Consider the following 14334-nt stretch of genomic DNA (forward strand, 5'->3'; position numbering starts at 1 on the left):
AATTTAATCCAACTCGGAACAAGATTTTGTAATTGGATTAAGGAGATGTGACGAAATTTTAATTGCTTTTAATCGGTTCAGCAGAGTTGGAACCTCTGAAACTTGCTGCAAGTTTTCATTTTTAGTCGCAACTTGCAACAATTTATTCGTCAGAGCGGAAGCGCTAAAATGCGGCAATAAAATAATAATGAAAATAATTTAATTGATTCACAAACGAGTAATAAATCAACAGAGGCTTAATCCGTTGATGAGAGCAATTATTTTTAATTTCCTCTGTTAGGCAAATAAAATCAAAGAATTTTCATCCGTACGTTCCAAACTGTCCCTCGAGACATAATTTATGTAATTAATGATGTAATAAAGTGGTGTAATATTGGCAATATTGGGGTAGATTAATCTATTAGCGGAGGGTGGCTAACATAAAGGGAAGCATATGTAAGCGCAGGAGGGTTTTGACCCACAAAAATCATTGTACAGATTTTTGCCTACACGTCAATATTAAACTTGCAGCTTCCATAAAAAATGCAAATTCATCAATATTCATTATATCGGAAACGTTAATCTTGGGACGCAAGAAACTGTTCCTATGCATGAAAAATTGTCAAGGGTCGGTTATAGGTCCTTCTCGTAGGCGTACGTCTTATCGCCTTGATCTTGTGATCGCCGAATTAAAAGTAATTAAGTGCTCTCGATCCCGGAATTTGCAACCCGTTGGTCTCCATTACCCCGAAGTTATCTCAATCCTTTGCTGTCATGCCGCCCGAATATTTGCTCGATGGTTATCTCCACGCTGTTTGATTCGATTCCAGAATACACAACATTCAGAGCGTATTGATTCAAGTCAGGTGATGCAGAAATTCGCTTTTGCTTGCCCTTTACACCAATGAATCGAATGTAAAGAAACTTCTTCTCCGATTTGTACACAACAAAACGTTAATTTCGAGGTTTAAAACAACAAGAGAACATGCGGTGGTTCTATAAATCATCCGGCACAATAATGATTTGTTACTGAATGCCGCAAGAGCGTAAGAAAAATGAGAAAGCGTGAAAATTGCAGTTTGTGTTTCTCGAACGAGATGAGTTTTGAGACAAGACACACATCCCGCATTTTTCGAATTAATTTCGACTTAAATCATCTTGGAAAAACATTCCAATCGATGCTATTTTTAGCGTTTCCATCACTCAACTCCAGGTTTAATTTCCTCCCGATGTTTGTCACAACCAATTTAAAATTTAATCGTCCTGCGTCACCAAGCCTCAAGTTTCGTAATTTTGTTTATCGCATTGTTCTTATTTCTATCGTCTTAAAAATACCACCCGTGCCAAGCGGTATTGATTACAATAAAGCACCCAACAAAAATAAAAAAGTACCTACTGACTCTCTCTTTATTATAGTTTTGTCCAATACAATGAAAGAGAGCTGCATTTGAAGGCTTCATTCAATCGAACAATGCATTGTGATTTTATAATTGTGTTTAAAGTGAAACCCTCTCGAGGCACCCGAATTGAAAATAGGACCAACCCATGTGGAACAGTTTAATAATCGAATTATGATGTTTGTTTAATCCTGAATATTAGCCAAGTTCGCATAATTTACGAAGAGTTTTTTTCGACAACTACAATCAAATTTGAATCAGAAAACCATCAGTTTTTATGCAAATTCGAGATGATCGATTAATTTGAAGAAAAAAGGACGCGTCATTCTTACTGGGAGCTTGTTATCCTGATGCAAGTCATGGCGACGTAGGATAGGGAAGGATTGACATGTGTGGAGCCCGAAATTGGAAGAGTAATTTTTGACTTGGAATGAGCAAAATTACACTGTTTTGAACTTTTTTCTAACGAAATTTGTTCCATTGCGGCTCAAATATCCGAGTTTCACTCGTTTCTGTGCAAACATGGTTATCCAATTTAACTGTTTTTCCCTTCAAACGGATTTAAATTACACGCTTCTCTCTCATAACAATCAATAAGTATTTTCTTTATGATAAAGTGAAGGCGTGAAGTTGTAGACAGATGTGCTCTCGCAACGATTCAGTTTTTCAATTCAATATTTAGTCATGCTTGCTAGTATTTCGCATTACTTTGAAACAGGTCAGGAGGGCTAACTTTAATATACATTCACCCCCTTTAGTGACAATTTTCTACGCTACCTAGAGTCGCATATATGTTTGGAATTCTAATCTTAAAAACATTGTCCCCCGAGCTGTTTTAATATGTTTTAGAGGGCGCTTTATCTACTATTTACGCAGCCCTTCAACAATTCGCAACGCATTTCCGATGCTTAATGAATATTGTCCTGTTATCCTGGCGGACAATCTCATTTTCGCTGCTATTGTCCTGGCGAAGTCTAGCGTGTAGGTATCACATTTAATTCCAGCGAAATTAATATGCCGCTTTCATTAAATGGAAATTAAAAATAACGCGCTAAAATGTCATTCACAGCAACACTTATCCTTTTTTGATGACTAAGACCAGCTTTTAATGAGTTTGGACAACTTGGGAGTTCGACACAAAGTTGCGTTATAATTCGAGTATTGCACTCAGTGAAATGTCATGCGGTTAGAGACTGCAACAACACTCGCTTTATAATTAAGGAATTATTGGTTTTGTGGCAAAATGTCGACCATTTCAAAGCCTATTACCGACGAGCCAGAAGTAATTTCCGTGTTCTAACATCCTGGAACACGAAGGTCGAAACGGTCAATCGGAAAATAAAAATAAGACGAGGCTATAAAGAAAAGTGCACTTCTGGAGTTTAATAATAATTCGATAAAATGCCCACGTACGGAATTATCCATGAAAATGAAAATTCCGTCAAACTGTCATAGCAAAAATAAACTCGCTTTTTGAGTGCTCTGAGGCTGAAGAAAAGTTCGCGTCAACATGCGGTAATAATTTCCACAGTTAACATAAATTTACATAACATCAAATCCTGTAACGCTGGCGTGAAAGCCCCAGCTGCAATAATTAGTTATGTTTATGATGCATTCATAATTAATAAGCATTATTATAAACGTAATTTCTTTGTTCTTGTTTTTAACAAATTGAAACTGCGGGAAATCGATATAAAGGGACACTCGCAAATTTTTTCTCATACGTGATATTTTTGCACGTAATTAAAGTTGAGAACTTAATTAAGCGTTGGTGCCAACAGCGCGCCGTAATTAACTCTCTTGTAAGCCGTAACCGACAAAATATTAAAGATACATAAATATAACAGCATTCACAAAATAATTTTTCGTTTCGTATGACACAAACATGCATCATCCTAGGTAAAACAGTCACAATTCATGATAGTTAAAGCTCGTAATTTCGCCTAGACAAAATTCCATTTCCTCGTTACGACGTCCTCCGTCGTTGATAAGTAAACGGTCTGCGGCTTGGGGCCCTTGTTTGCTAATATTTCACGTCCGATCTGCAACACAATGAGAGGAGTAAGGGCAAAACGGCCGCTCCACAAACGTCATAAATATATTTGCTCGGGGGCAAATATGAGTTACATTGTTAACTTATGTGGAATCTTGTTTTATGTGTTTGCTTAAAGTCTTACATAGTTCTTTGTAATTGCGTTCGAAATAAATTTATATGGTGGTGTATTTGTTCCTGTTTAATTTCGAAGGGAAGTTTAAGCTTGAATGATCGCAGGAATTAACCATGACGAAGTGTAAGAAGGGGATGCCGCGTACGACCAGAGGCTTCCAAGATAAGTGACCTAGTATTGAACGCTGGAGTAAATCTCGAAAAAGGGTGAATTTATCGGCATTGTAACTGTAAAAGAGATAGTAGCGTCATCGTTCTCTAGGCTATCAATCTGGGGCTATAAAATCGACGTAAATTACAGAAATACCGATTTGTGGAGAAAAGTTCGGCGGGAGCTCATGAAAGCCAATAGTGGGATCTTTTAAAATAGAGCGGGTTTAACTTTGCGCTTAAAAATTCATGGGATTTCAATGAAGCTTCCGGATGCTCAAGAAGTAAGTTGATCAATGCCTCTAATACGTGTTTAAAACTTGAAGACTTGAAAACGCTCGTGGGAAACCCCACCTTATTTATGTTCAATTACTAAAAAAATTTAATATTCTGAAGCAATTGTAATTGAAATCGCAATTAGTAAACTAATGGAAAAATTTCGAAAGATTTTATTTTAACAAGAAAAATTTTCTCATATCGTCAGCAGCTTCGAAAACTACAATGTCGTATTTTCTTCGAAAGAAAACTTTGTTTACATTAATTTCATGTTTAGTGTCTTATATTAACAGTCAGTGCACAAATCAATCGCCATTTAATTTAACTTATACTAATTACTCCGTGTACGAATCAGGTCCAACAAAAATTTCCATGATTCTAGGACTGATGTTGTATTCAACAGGAAACTCTTCTGGTTCAATAATACCACATCTTTGCTGCAAATTTCTCAACATTCAAGATAACTTAGACGTTCTAAATTTAGAAAATTCGCAGATCAAATACATGGAACACGAGTGTTTGTCAGAAAAACTACGAAAAGTTCGTGAAGTTATTAATTTTGGAAGTAACCAACTCGAAGTTTTAAAAACTGGCGCATTCAGAAATTTGCTTGTTGGTTTGTTAAATTTTTCAAACAATTCAATCAGAATAATAGAAAGAGAAACTTTTGTCAATCTTTTATATTTACAAATCATAGATTTATCTAAGAACCACATTTGTGTTTAGAATCCAAGCTCATTTCTCCAAACACCATATTTACACAGACTCATTCTTTCGGAAAATTATTTAAGTAGTTTGGGACCGCAATTGTTCCAGTTTTTAAAGAGAAATTTTGCTGTTATCCTTCTTAACAGTAACACGATTTCCGAAATCAGCAAAGGTGTTTTTGAAGGCCTGGTTCCTGATGATGTTTATTTAGATTTGAGCAACAATCGAATCGAGCATGTTCCTGAAGATATTTTTAATGATGGTTATTTTCACACTTTATTGCTTAATTTCAGTCCTTTTAAAAACAATCCCGGAGAAGTTTGTTCCCAAAACTGTGTGCTAAACAACTTAAGAGAAGATTGCGAGAACGTCGCTAGTGATATTTCCAACAGGATCTTGAAGTGGAATCGAAGAAATATAACCAAAAGATGTTTGCAAAATACAACGTTCTGCAGTTCTTGTGGGTGCAGTGCTTTTTCCATCTTCAAATTAATTTGTGTGGTGGTTTTAAATGTAAAACTGTTCCTGTAAGAAGGATTTTGCAATTTTGCACGTGTGTTTTTGGTTGTTTTTGTCACTTTAATATACCTAATAAAAAGAAAAAGAAGTTTCTTTCGTGCACCGGATTCCGGACACAAGTCCTCCTTGAATTTCTCCGTAAAATTAACTAATTTAATTTCAACTCAGTAGTCTTAATTAGATTTCGATGACCCTCAACCCTGCTAAATTTAGGCAAGAATATTTCACACCGGAAAATTCTGAAGCTAGAATAAAAGAGTTATTTTCTCCAGTTGCACTTAAAGTATTTACGTGAGTAAATTAATGAAAAGCAGACTTTTCCAGAATCACTCCTTTTGAAACCGTACATACTGACACAATATCACATAAATATATAAAAGAAATCCTTCGCAAACATTTCAACGAATGCAAACATAGAAAAAACACTTTAGAGAAGACGGAAATTCCATCTTAATTCAGTATTCATTTTTGCAGAACTCGTAAAGGATGCGCTTAACATAAGGACCTTCGTAATCTAATGAATATTAGATGAGACCGAAGAGTTGAGGTCACAGTGAAATGCTAATGCAATTATGGGGTTCTTGTCGAAGCCGGCGACACTGAACCATCTCCCGTGTTTCGGGAATATTTTTGCTACGCTTGGACCGATACTCAAGTCCGAGCAAGAAACTTCAATGTTAGCTGAGACCTATGTAAATTATTCCGGGAGTTTTATTCTTAGTTTTATTGCAGATAAAAATAACACTGCAATCTGATCCAAAAACGACGTACCTGGTGCAATTAGCACGTCAGGAATTTTATAACCCCTAAGTTTTAAAACATCAAATTTAGTTTTAATACTTTCTCCACGCACGAAAGACTTGACCTCATAGTTCAAGTTTATAAAAATAGCTTCCACTAACTTTAAACTCTGAACCAAAAGTTGAAAAATCTGCAAAACTTTACACACGGTGTAATTAAGTGGTGGCAACGGTTTCTCGTTTATTATTCATACTTCTCATGACTTCGAGTTTAGTGCATTATACCTGCTTGAGTAACAAAAGACTGTTGACACTACTTGATGAATTATAATAGATTATATCCAATTTGGGCTATCAAACAAATGATTACATGAATGAATGACTTCCCAATTGAAAACTAAACGTTGTAATGAATGCTGAAACCCGGAGACCCTTGTAACGGCTTTTGTTCGCTTATGCGACACTACATGGTGGCAATCGATGACTGACAGGTACTTAAACGACATTTTGGAGCAAGTGAGAATTTTTCTTTAGCGCGGTTCAATGAGAAAGTAAGCTGTTACGGAACTAGTTCGAGAATTCGATAAAATGGGGATGGGTAATCAGGGTATTTCGATGACGAACGAACTTCAACATCCTTTCGGAAATTATTTTCGTCTAAATTACTACTCCCATTATGATTCGAGCATTTTCTTTATTTTTTATTTCTTGCGTGTTTCAAGTAAACAGTCAAATCCACCACCATTTAATCTAACTTACTCAATCACTGCTTATCGATCTACAACAAGGCATACTCCACAAATTCTGTAATTTACCGAGAACAATCCAAAAAAAAATCTTTTTCCCCGACGGAGTTTTTGATCATCATGATTTTGGCTAGTTTCAATGCTTTTAACAACTTTTCAAAAGAGCTTTGTGCTCATACGAAACTTGCAAATAGATCGCTTTACAGATTGTCTCGACAAGAGAAATTTCTTCTTGAAAATTTAATCATTAAAAAGTTAAAAAACATCTCATTTGGCCCAGTTCAAGCAAAACAGCTCAATAAAAAAAAACCCAAAGATATCGATCTCTCAAGAAGGTTCACACGAATCGCGTGCCCCACTTTGCGTACCACAGTTTAGGCATTTTACTATCAGATAGTCCTGATTTCGAGCCAAAATTTAAAAGCTCGGCTGTAAACGCAATCCTCAATGTCTCACATTTCAATGTAATCCAATATCATTCCGTTGGAACGATTTTAATACCAACCGGAAATAAGTTCTCGTCATGTTAAGACAACTCGTGAATAGAGCATGACTTGCATGTTCACAGAAATTATGTAAATCGTCTCGGAAATGCACATTTCATTAGAACCTAAAGATACATCAGATAAATCTCTCAAGCTAAGTGCAGTCGAGAGCTCTTTTGTATCGTATTTTTCACAATTACTTTTCGAACGCGTCAAAATTCTAACGTTTAATGGGTTTCGCTACAAATTTCGCTATTGAACCATAAAGGATATCGGCAGGTGTTTCTTGAACTCCTCGGCTGGAAAATAAAGCGAGTCACTTTAATTCGGCACATTTCTGTATTATAAACGAATTTATTTGTACACATGAGTCTTCACCTGCAGGAGACACACTCATTACCACTTTAATGGAACGATGAAACTGTCGTTTATTTTACACGATTCGCTGACAACGTTCAGAAAATGGTTTTCAAGTCCGTAAAACATTAAATATTTTTCTTTCAATCTGGCTGGAGTATTGATTTAACCTACTTGGAATTGCTGCAGTTCATAAAAGAATACAAGCACATTTAGGATCAGTGTTTTACATTTGCGTGCCTATTTTCACAGTCGATGAAAACGGTAATTGTGAAAATAATAGATTCCTGAATAATACCAGTACTTGACAATACACGGCTTTCAGAGCGACTATCAGTTTAGAAATTGCAGAACAGCGGGATTTATTGGTTAACGTCCGTTATTATAGTGTCGATTTACTAATTCTCTTTGCAGAAATTACGAATTACAAGCGCAATTATTTCTAGATTTAATGTTCTTTAAAATGACCAGCAATTACATGGATTAGAGATTATAAAGCATAAAAAATTCTCACTGTTTTCACTGCGAAAATCCGCGCCGGAAAATTATTCATTTTGTAAATGAAGGAATGAAAGATGTGGAATGAATGTCAGAATTAAGATTTTCTCGATGAAATTAAGAGTAATTAAGCTAAAGCCAATTGTCTAAGAAGCGTAAATTTTAAGAATTTACATTTACAAAAAAATAGCAATGGTAAACTCTTCTAGAAAAGAAAACGTAAAATCCAGCGGTTTTCGTGATAAGTTTCGTGTAACCACAAGAATTACAACGGTAATTTAATTCCAATTTTCTGCATTGACATTTACCTGTTTTGGTTCAAGACACGAATTCGAAATTCGCGTTTGCGCTAAATGGACTAAATCGAATTTATTGCCGATATCACAAACAACACTGAATAAAAATGTAAATTACCTGCCACCACAATCTACATAAAATCATCAGTTTGAATATCAATGACTTTTGGGCTTTTCTCACATGCAATTACTGCAAATAAAAGAGATTTTGGCTCCACAAACGCGATTTTTGCAATAAAGCTTCGACATTTAAAAACATGCTCTGTCGGGTTTTCATTAACCTTATATGAGTGTAATTCAGGTCAGTCGTACGAAGCTCCTTAATTACCCTTTCTGAACACACAAAAAGCGTTTAACACCCCACTTTGACATTTAGCACACGCGTGGAGATCTTTATCAGTAGCTATTCACGAAACATAATAAATAAATCGTTTAAAAAATGAAAAGCTCACGAGCTTTGACATGAGACACAGTAATGTAATAATAATAATCGGCGGATGAAAGCTTTCGAAGGGTGTTACATTTTGCGACAGTTGTAAACCAGAGCTTGGAAAAAAGGATCGGGTTACTTAGGGTTCTCCTCAATAGAAAGCACCTTTAGTTTGTCAATATTTAGCTTGACTATAATTATCTTGATATGGAGCCGTGATTAGAGATTAAATTACAAAGTTGCGTAATTGCAGAGACTCTCGTTACATTTTGATTTAGTTGGAAAAAATGCCCACATTTAGACGCGTAAATCTTGTTTTACTCTAATAAAAATGTCAAAAATATTACGTCGTGTTCTTGTTTCATGCTGCTAAACGTCGTCGTAAATTTTTACAGAAGCTCCAAAGAGTCTCGTGAAAACGTTTTTTATCAAAATCTGCGTGATAACACCATGAACAATAACACCTTTCAATTTAATGTAATTTCCTTTGAAAGCTCAAAGATTGCGCTTTTCAATATTAACAATCAATATTAAAAAGTAAAATGTCGTTCACCGACACGTTTTTTGATTGATATTCAATTTCAAGGCGAGACTGGTGGAGTTTTATAAATGGTTTCGCTGTTGGACCGAATTTATTTCATTGACGACGAAATCAATTTTTGATATCTAAAATTCCGAAAAAATGAAAGGAATTAAAGATATTCCAACTTGGCATGGCGTAGAATGATGCTAAAAACCGACCAAACAACACTCAATAAAATTTTCGTTGCGTGCATTCAAATAGTTTCGTGGAAATGTAATAAAAGTTCGTAATAAAGAAGATGACGGTGGATCCAGTTTTCATAATGCTGCCGAAAATAGGAATTAATGATTCAGAGTTTTGATAAATGGCAGATTGTTTCCTGATTCCGTGAATTCTTTCAAATGTGTAGGTGGAAATGACGAGGGATTGATTGATGCGCTAACGACGCGAAGTATTAAAAAGACATCACATCGAATTAAACTCTGTTGACCCCGGTATTTGATTAAAAAGTAAAACTATCTCCCGGATTTCCAAAGAGAATCCGGTCCGGTCAAATATCAAAGCGTGAATTTATATATTAGCCCGACTTAATTTTTAATTAAACGTAAATTGATCGAAATGAGAATTTTAAATTAGCATGCAATTGCTGGAAAAAGTATAAGTATAAGTTTAGTTTCCGCAGTTTCCGCTGAGATAGGTAAATGTTATTCTTGCGTGAGAACGATTCTGCAGAAATCAGAAGCTTGCATATTTTAAGCCAATTATTTGCTCGAGTTGTCGGAGCTTTCAAGAATTAAATTTCATTAAAATTGTTTAGTTTCCAGATGTGAAATACAGGATAATATAACACTTACCGAATTCAATTCAAGTCCTACAAAATGTATGAAAATCAATTCTCGTTCTCAACAAAAGATTCATCCCCTCGAAGAGCGATGCAATTGTCGCCTGAAGTGGTTGTCTCAACTGGGATTCCTATTTATAGCTTGTGTCGTTTGACGTGCTTTTGACGGGGCTTCAAACCGCATGTTAGAAAATATGTTTTCTATTATCTGAAACGATGGCGAGCCTTTCACGCCTCGAACGTTGTCTTCTTATGTATATTTTTTGATAGACTGCAACGGTTATATTCCAGGCAAATTTCGTTCCGGAGTAAATCGAATACCAGACTTGAACTGAGTTCCGGGTGACCAGAGAAAGTTATGAGCTGGCTATTTGTTTTTGGACGGCTCAAAGTTTGAGTTGAGAACTAATTACTCATTAGAGATAGAAGTGAAAATTCGAATAAAATGGCTTGTTTTCGTTCGAATCGAATTGGGTTTACGAGAAAAAATTTGATTTTTTTTGTGAGATGTCGAGGGACGCATTATCGGATAAACGTACTTTTTCGCTAAACCCAGCAAAAATTGTCAAAGTTTTATCTAGGCGTGGAATTGAGAATTAGTTTGCATTATTATCATTGTATTATATGAGGCAGACAAATATTCGGACTCTTCTTGTTTACATTAGCAGTGATGGCAAAGTGATGGTTACAAAATATAAACGAACTCTTTGGGGAAAATACCGATCTACCAAAGGGATTTGGTTTTGTATAGCTTCTTATAAAAGTAAATTACCTTTTAAAGCTCTATATTAGCTTAAGCAAAAGAAAAAGAAAATTCGTGTTAAAGATGGTAGTTTTACCCGCGAAGAATAATAACCTGAAAACACTAATTGCGTTCCACTACGGTAGTAGCTATTATAGTAATTGCGTGAGACTTGTATGGATTTACAATTAGTGCCATGAGCTTTAATCAATATCACATAAATTAGAGGATTTCGTAATCTGAAATAAATGATCACAACTTTGTATTGTTTTGAAACTGTAACTGATTGTTTCCGCTGTCAATTACGAAACACTATAATCGACACAAACTGTTTTTCATGTAATAATAATAATCATAGAGAAAATTCAAGCCAAAGCTCAATTCGCCCCTGTTTAGCTGATAAATGTAAAAACCTTGTAAAGCTGCGGTTTATTAGAATTTATGGCTTTGTGCAAAAATGCATTATGCAAAAATTGTACAAGTATGACTGGTACGTCGATGAAACTTTCGCATGTAAAATTTCCATAGGCATTTAGTATCAATGACAGTTAAAACAGCATTTTGTTAAACCAAACAAAGGTTTAGTTTCAACTTTTTTGTATTTTTCAATAACCCAAATCGTGCAACTTGTCGGATTCAAGCAGGGTCAGTTGTGATTTGGCGTGGTCCTAAATCTCAGTGATTTATTACCAGTGTCATGGCCGTCGATTCTGTTCTTCTCCACCTTTAAATCCAAGGTGAATGCAACCACTTAAAGTGATCAACAGCGACCGGCCCATAACTCTTAATATCGACAAAATAGCGAAGACTTTCAAACTTCCCTCATTACGGCCAACTTTTAATTCACCGTTAAACTCTATACCTGCGCTGCAGTTTTTCATTTTAACACTGCTATGATCGAATTCCAACTTGAAGAGGTCTTGAATTATTCCGAGTGGCAAACTCTTTTCGGTCTTCTTTGCTTTGATCCACCGCTCCGATAATCGTTAATGATCGTGTTTAATGAAAACTTTGCTGAGGCGCTTCGTCCATTATGATGTGGTAACAATATATCGTGAAAGTTCGACACCTAGACAGTTGGTAAGTTGGTAAAGTACTTGTGACAGGGATGAAATCGTGCTAAAATATGACAACTGAACCTCTGGTTGGAGAAGCGCCCCATTCAATTAGCCACGGGACACCATCAGTGCTCAAAACGACTATTGTTACATTTCTACAATGTACAGTTTACAACTACTACAATGATGGTGTGAAGTAGATTGCTGCCACCGTTTTCAGGGCGGTCGAGAAGGATGATAATAATAACAACCAGTGGGGATATGACGCAAACTTTCCAACACAATTGTTAACAATAACAACAATTTACTACGACTCTAATTTTGTTGGTTGGTATAAAATGAAACGAAAAACTGTGCGCGATCTCATTAATCCACCGAGCACTTGTCTAATGTAAACTAATGAGTTTTCGTTAATTTGGCACTCATTTGATTATAAATGTAGGCAACTTACCGGAATTAATCATTACTTTTATTAAACTAATTACAATCAAAACATCAAAGATACGACATTTCTCAACGAATATTTACAATATAATATGTACTTCCTAAAATTAGGATAAATTGTGGATTCGCTATTTGTGTAACACAGCAGAAAATTGATTGCTCATACGGTTCAGGAGAATCATTTTGCATCAACGAACATAATTCAACTTTAATTAGAAGTTGTCAACCTGTAATATTGCATGATCACAGTGATACGTAAGTTTATAGATATGGTAGTTGCAGAACAATTCCGTTTGCTCAAACGGGCATAAAATAAACTAAGCTTATCAAAATCTGCCAAATAAATACGCAACATTCGTGACTACATTTAATCCGTTCTATCAAATTGTCGAGTGGGTTTTTTGGCACATTTTTATTAACATTATGTCACGCAGTTGTGCTTTATGGGTTTCGTTACCACAAAGAAAATACATTCGAAAAACATGTCTTGAATTTCGAGTAAATTGTCTATCAAACTATCAAAAAAATAATAAATGGAAAGCCACTCTACATTCGTAGCTATTATATGAAGAATTCATAACTGTCTTAAATTGTCACTGAGCTTAAAGTGTATGCAGCGACGCTTTAGTTCTCTTCGCCGGATTCTGGAATCCTCCGGAATTTCCGTTACGATTCCAAAGGAAATTAATAAAGATGCAACTCTGAACATCCAACTTCACACACTAATCAAATTTGAAGCCGTATGCACTTCCGTCAAGTCATCTCATAATAGCCGTGATATTAGACTTTAAACCTCTTACGTGTAATGAAACTGCACTTTTTCCAAGTTTCCCGCTCAAAGACGCAAGCTGTCCGTCACCCTCCTCGAAAATTAATATCTAGCAAGAAATTTCAGTGTTTCATCCCTATCTATTTGTCGAAACACCAATATTTGCCAAGTTCTGGGATTAGCCGGTATGTAATTTGTTTACCCTTACCTCACCGTCATACATTAGCCGAGCCAGGGGCAGAGTTGGGCCGTCTAAGGCGGAGCCCTTAACAATAGATCAACAACCCGCCAGGGTGAATTCGCCGTGTAATAATAGAGGGGGCATATAAAATCGAAAAACTCGCCAATTTAAAAACCAGTAGGGCTGCTAACATCACAGTGAGTGAGTGAAAAATGAACATGTCGAGATCATTCCTTGTTGATTCTCTGATCAACAATACTCCGAAAGACACGAGGTATATTCCTCCCAACTTTAATGAAACAAGACCGATGTTGCCTTACCCACAAAACTACATCAGCAGTTATCTATTTTCGCTAAGTTTGGCGCAACACCACAACAATCAAGTTTTTGCGCAACACAAAGCACCGATAAGACCAGTGGCGTCACATCCGAGGATTTTACCACCAATGACACCGAAACGAGAAGCACCTCCGAAGAGCGTCTCCCCGGTGTTGGCATCGCCAAAGACTCCACCTATGGAAAGTCGCGACTCTACTCCAACACCTGAAGAACGTTTAACACCGTCTAGCAAAGACAATTCGAGTAAAAGAATCAGAACTGCGTTCACAAGCACGCAGTTGCTGGAATTGGAGCGAGAGTTTGCTACCAATATGTACCTATCAAGACTCAGAAGAATCGAAATAGCGACGTGTCTTCGCCTCAGTGAGAAACAAGTGAAGATTTGGTTCCAAAACCGTAGAGTTAAGTATAAGAAAGAGGATCTTCCGGCAGCCACCGGAAAATCATCGAGTCCTTCAAAGTGCTGCTGTCTCCGAACATGTAACTCCAAGAAAATGAAGCCTGAGCAAAATTCCTGTGATGAAGACATTGATGTCATGAACGTGGACGACGATCATTGCCATTAAATCAGTGGTAACACCCAAACTGTATTTTTATAGAATTTTTATTGTACATAAGATTCCTGTATTTTATACCAAAGTTTAATAAATTATTTTAACACGAATGTAGTATTTTCTCACGTCTTTTAT

At 36.1% G+C, this 14334-nt stretch overlaps 1 protein-coding gene across 1 annotated transcript; it reads left to right on the forward strand.

Moving 5' to 3' along the window:
- Positions 1-13506: 13506 nt before the first annotated feature.
- LOC148173553 (uncharacterized) lies at positions 13507-14249 on the forward strand. The gene has a single exon (XM_088039334.1). It carries the CDS (start codon positions 13519-13521, stop codon positions 14209-14211), a length of 693 nt encoding a protein of 230 aa, XP_087895460.1. The 5' UTR covers positions 13507-13518; the 3' UTR covers positions 14212-14249.
- The last annotated feature ends 85 nt before the right edge of the window (positions 14250-14334 follow it).

The sequence above is a fragment of the Gnatocerus cornutus genome, chromosome 6 (assembly GCF_029298725.1).
Source record: "Gnatocerus cornutus isolate USDA-ARS CGAHR chromosome 6, icGnaCorn1.1, whole genome shotgun sequence".
NCBI lineage: Eukaryota > Metazoa > Arthropoda > Insecta > Coleoptera > Tenebrionidae > Gnatocerus > Gnatocerus cornutus.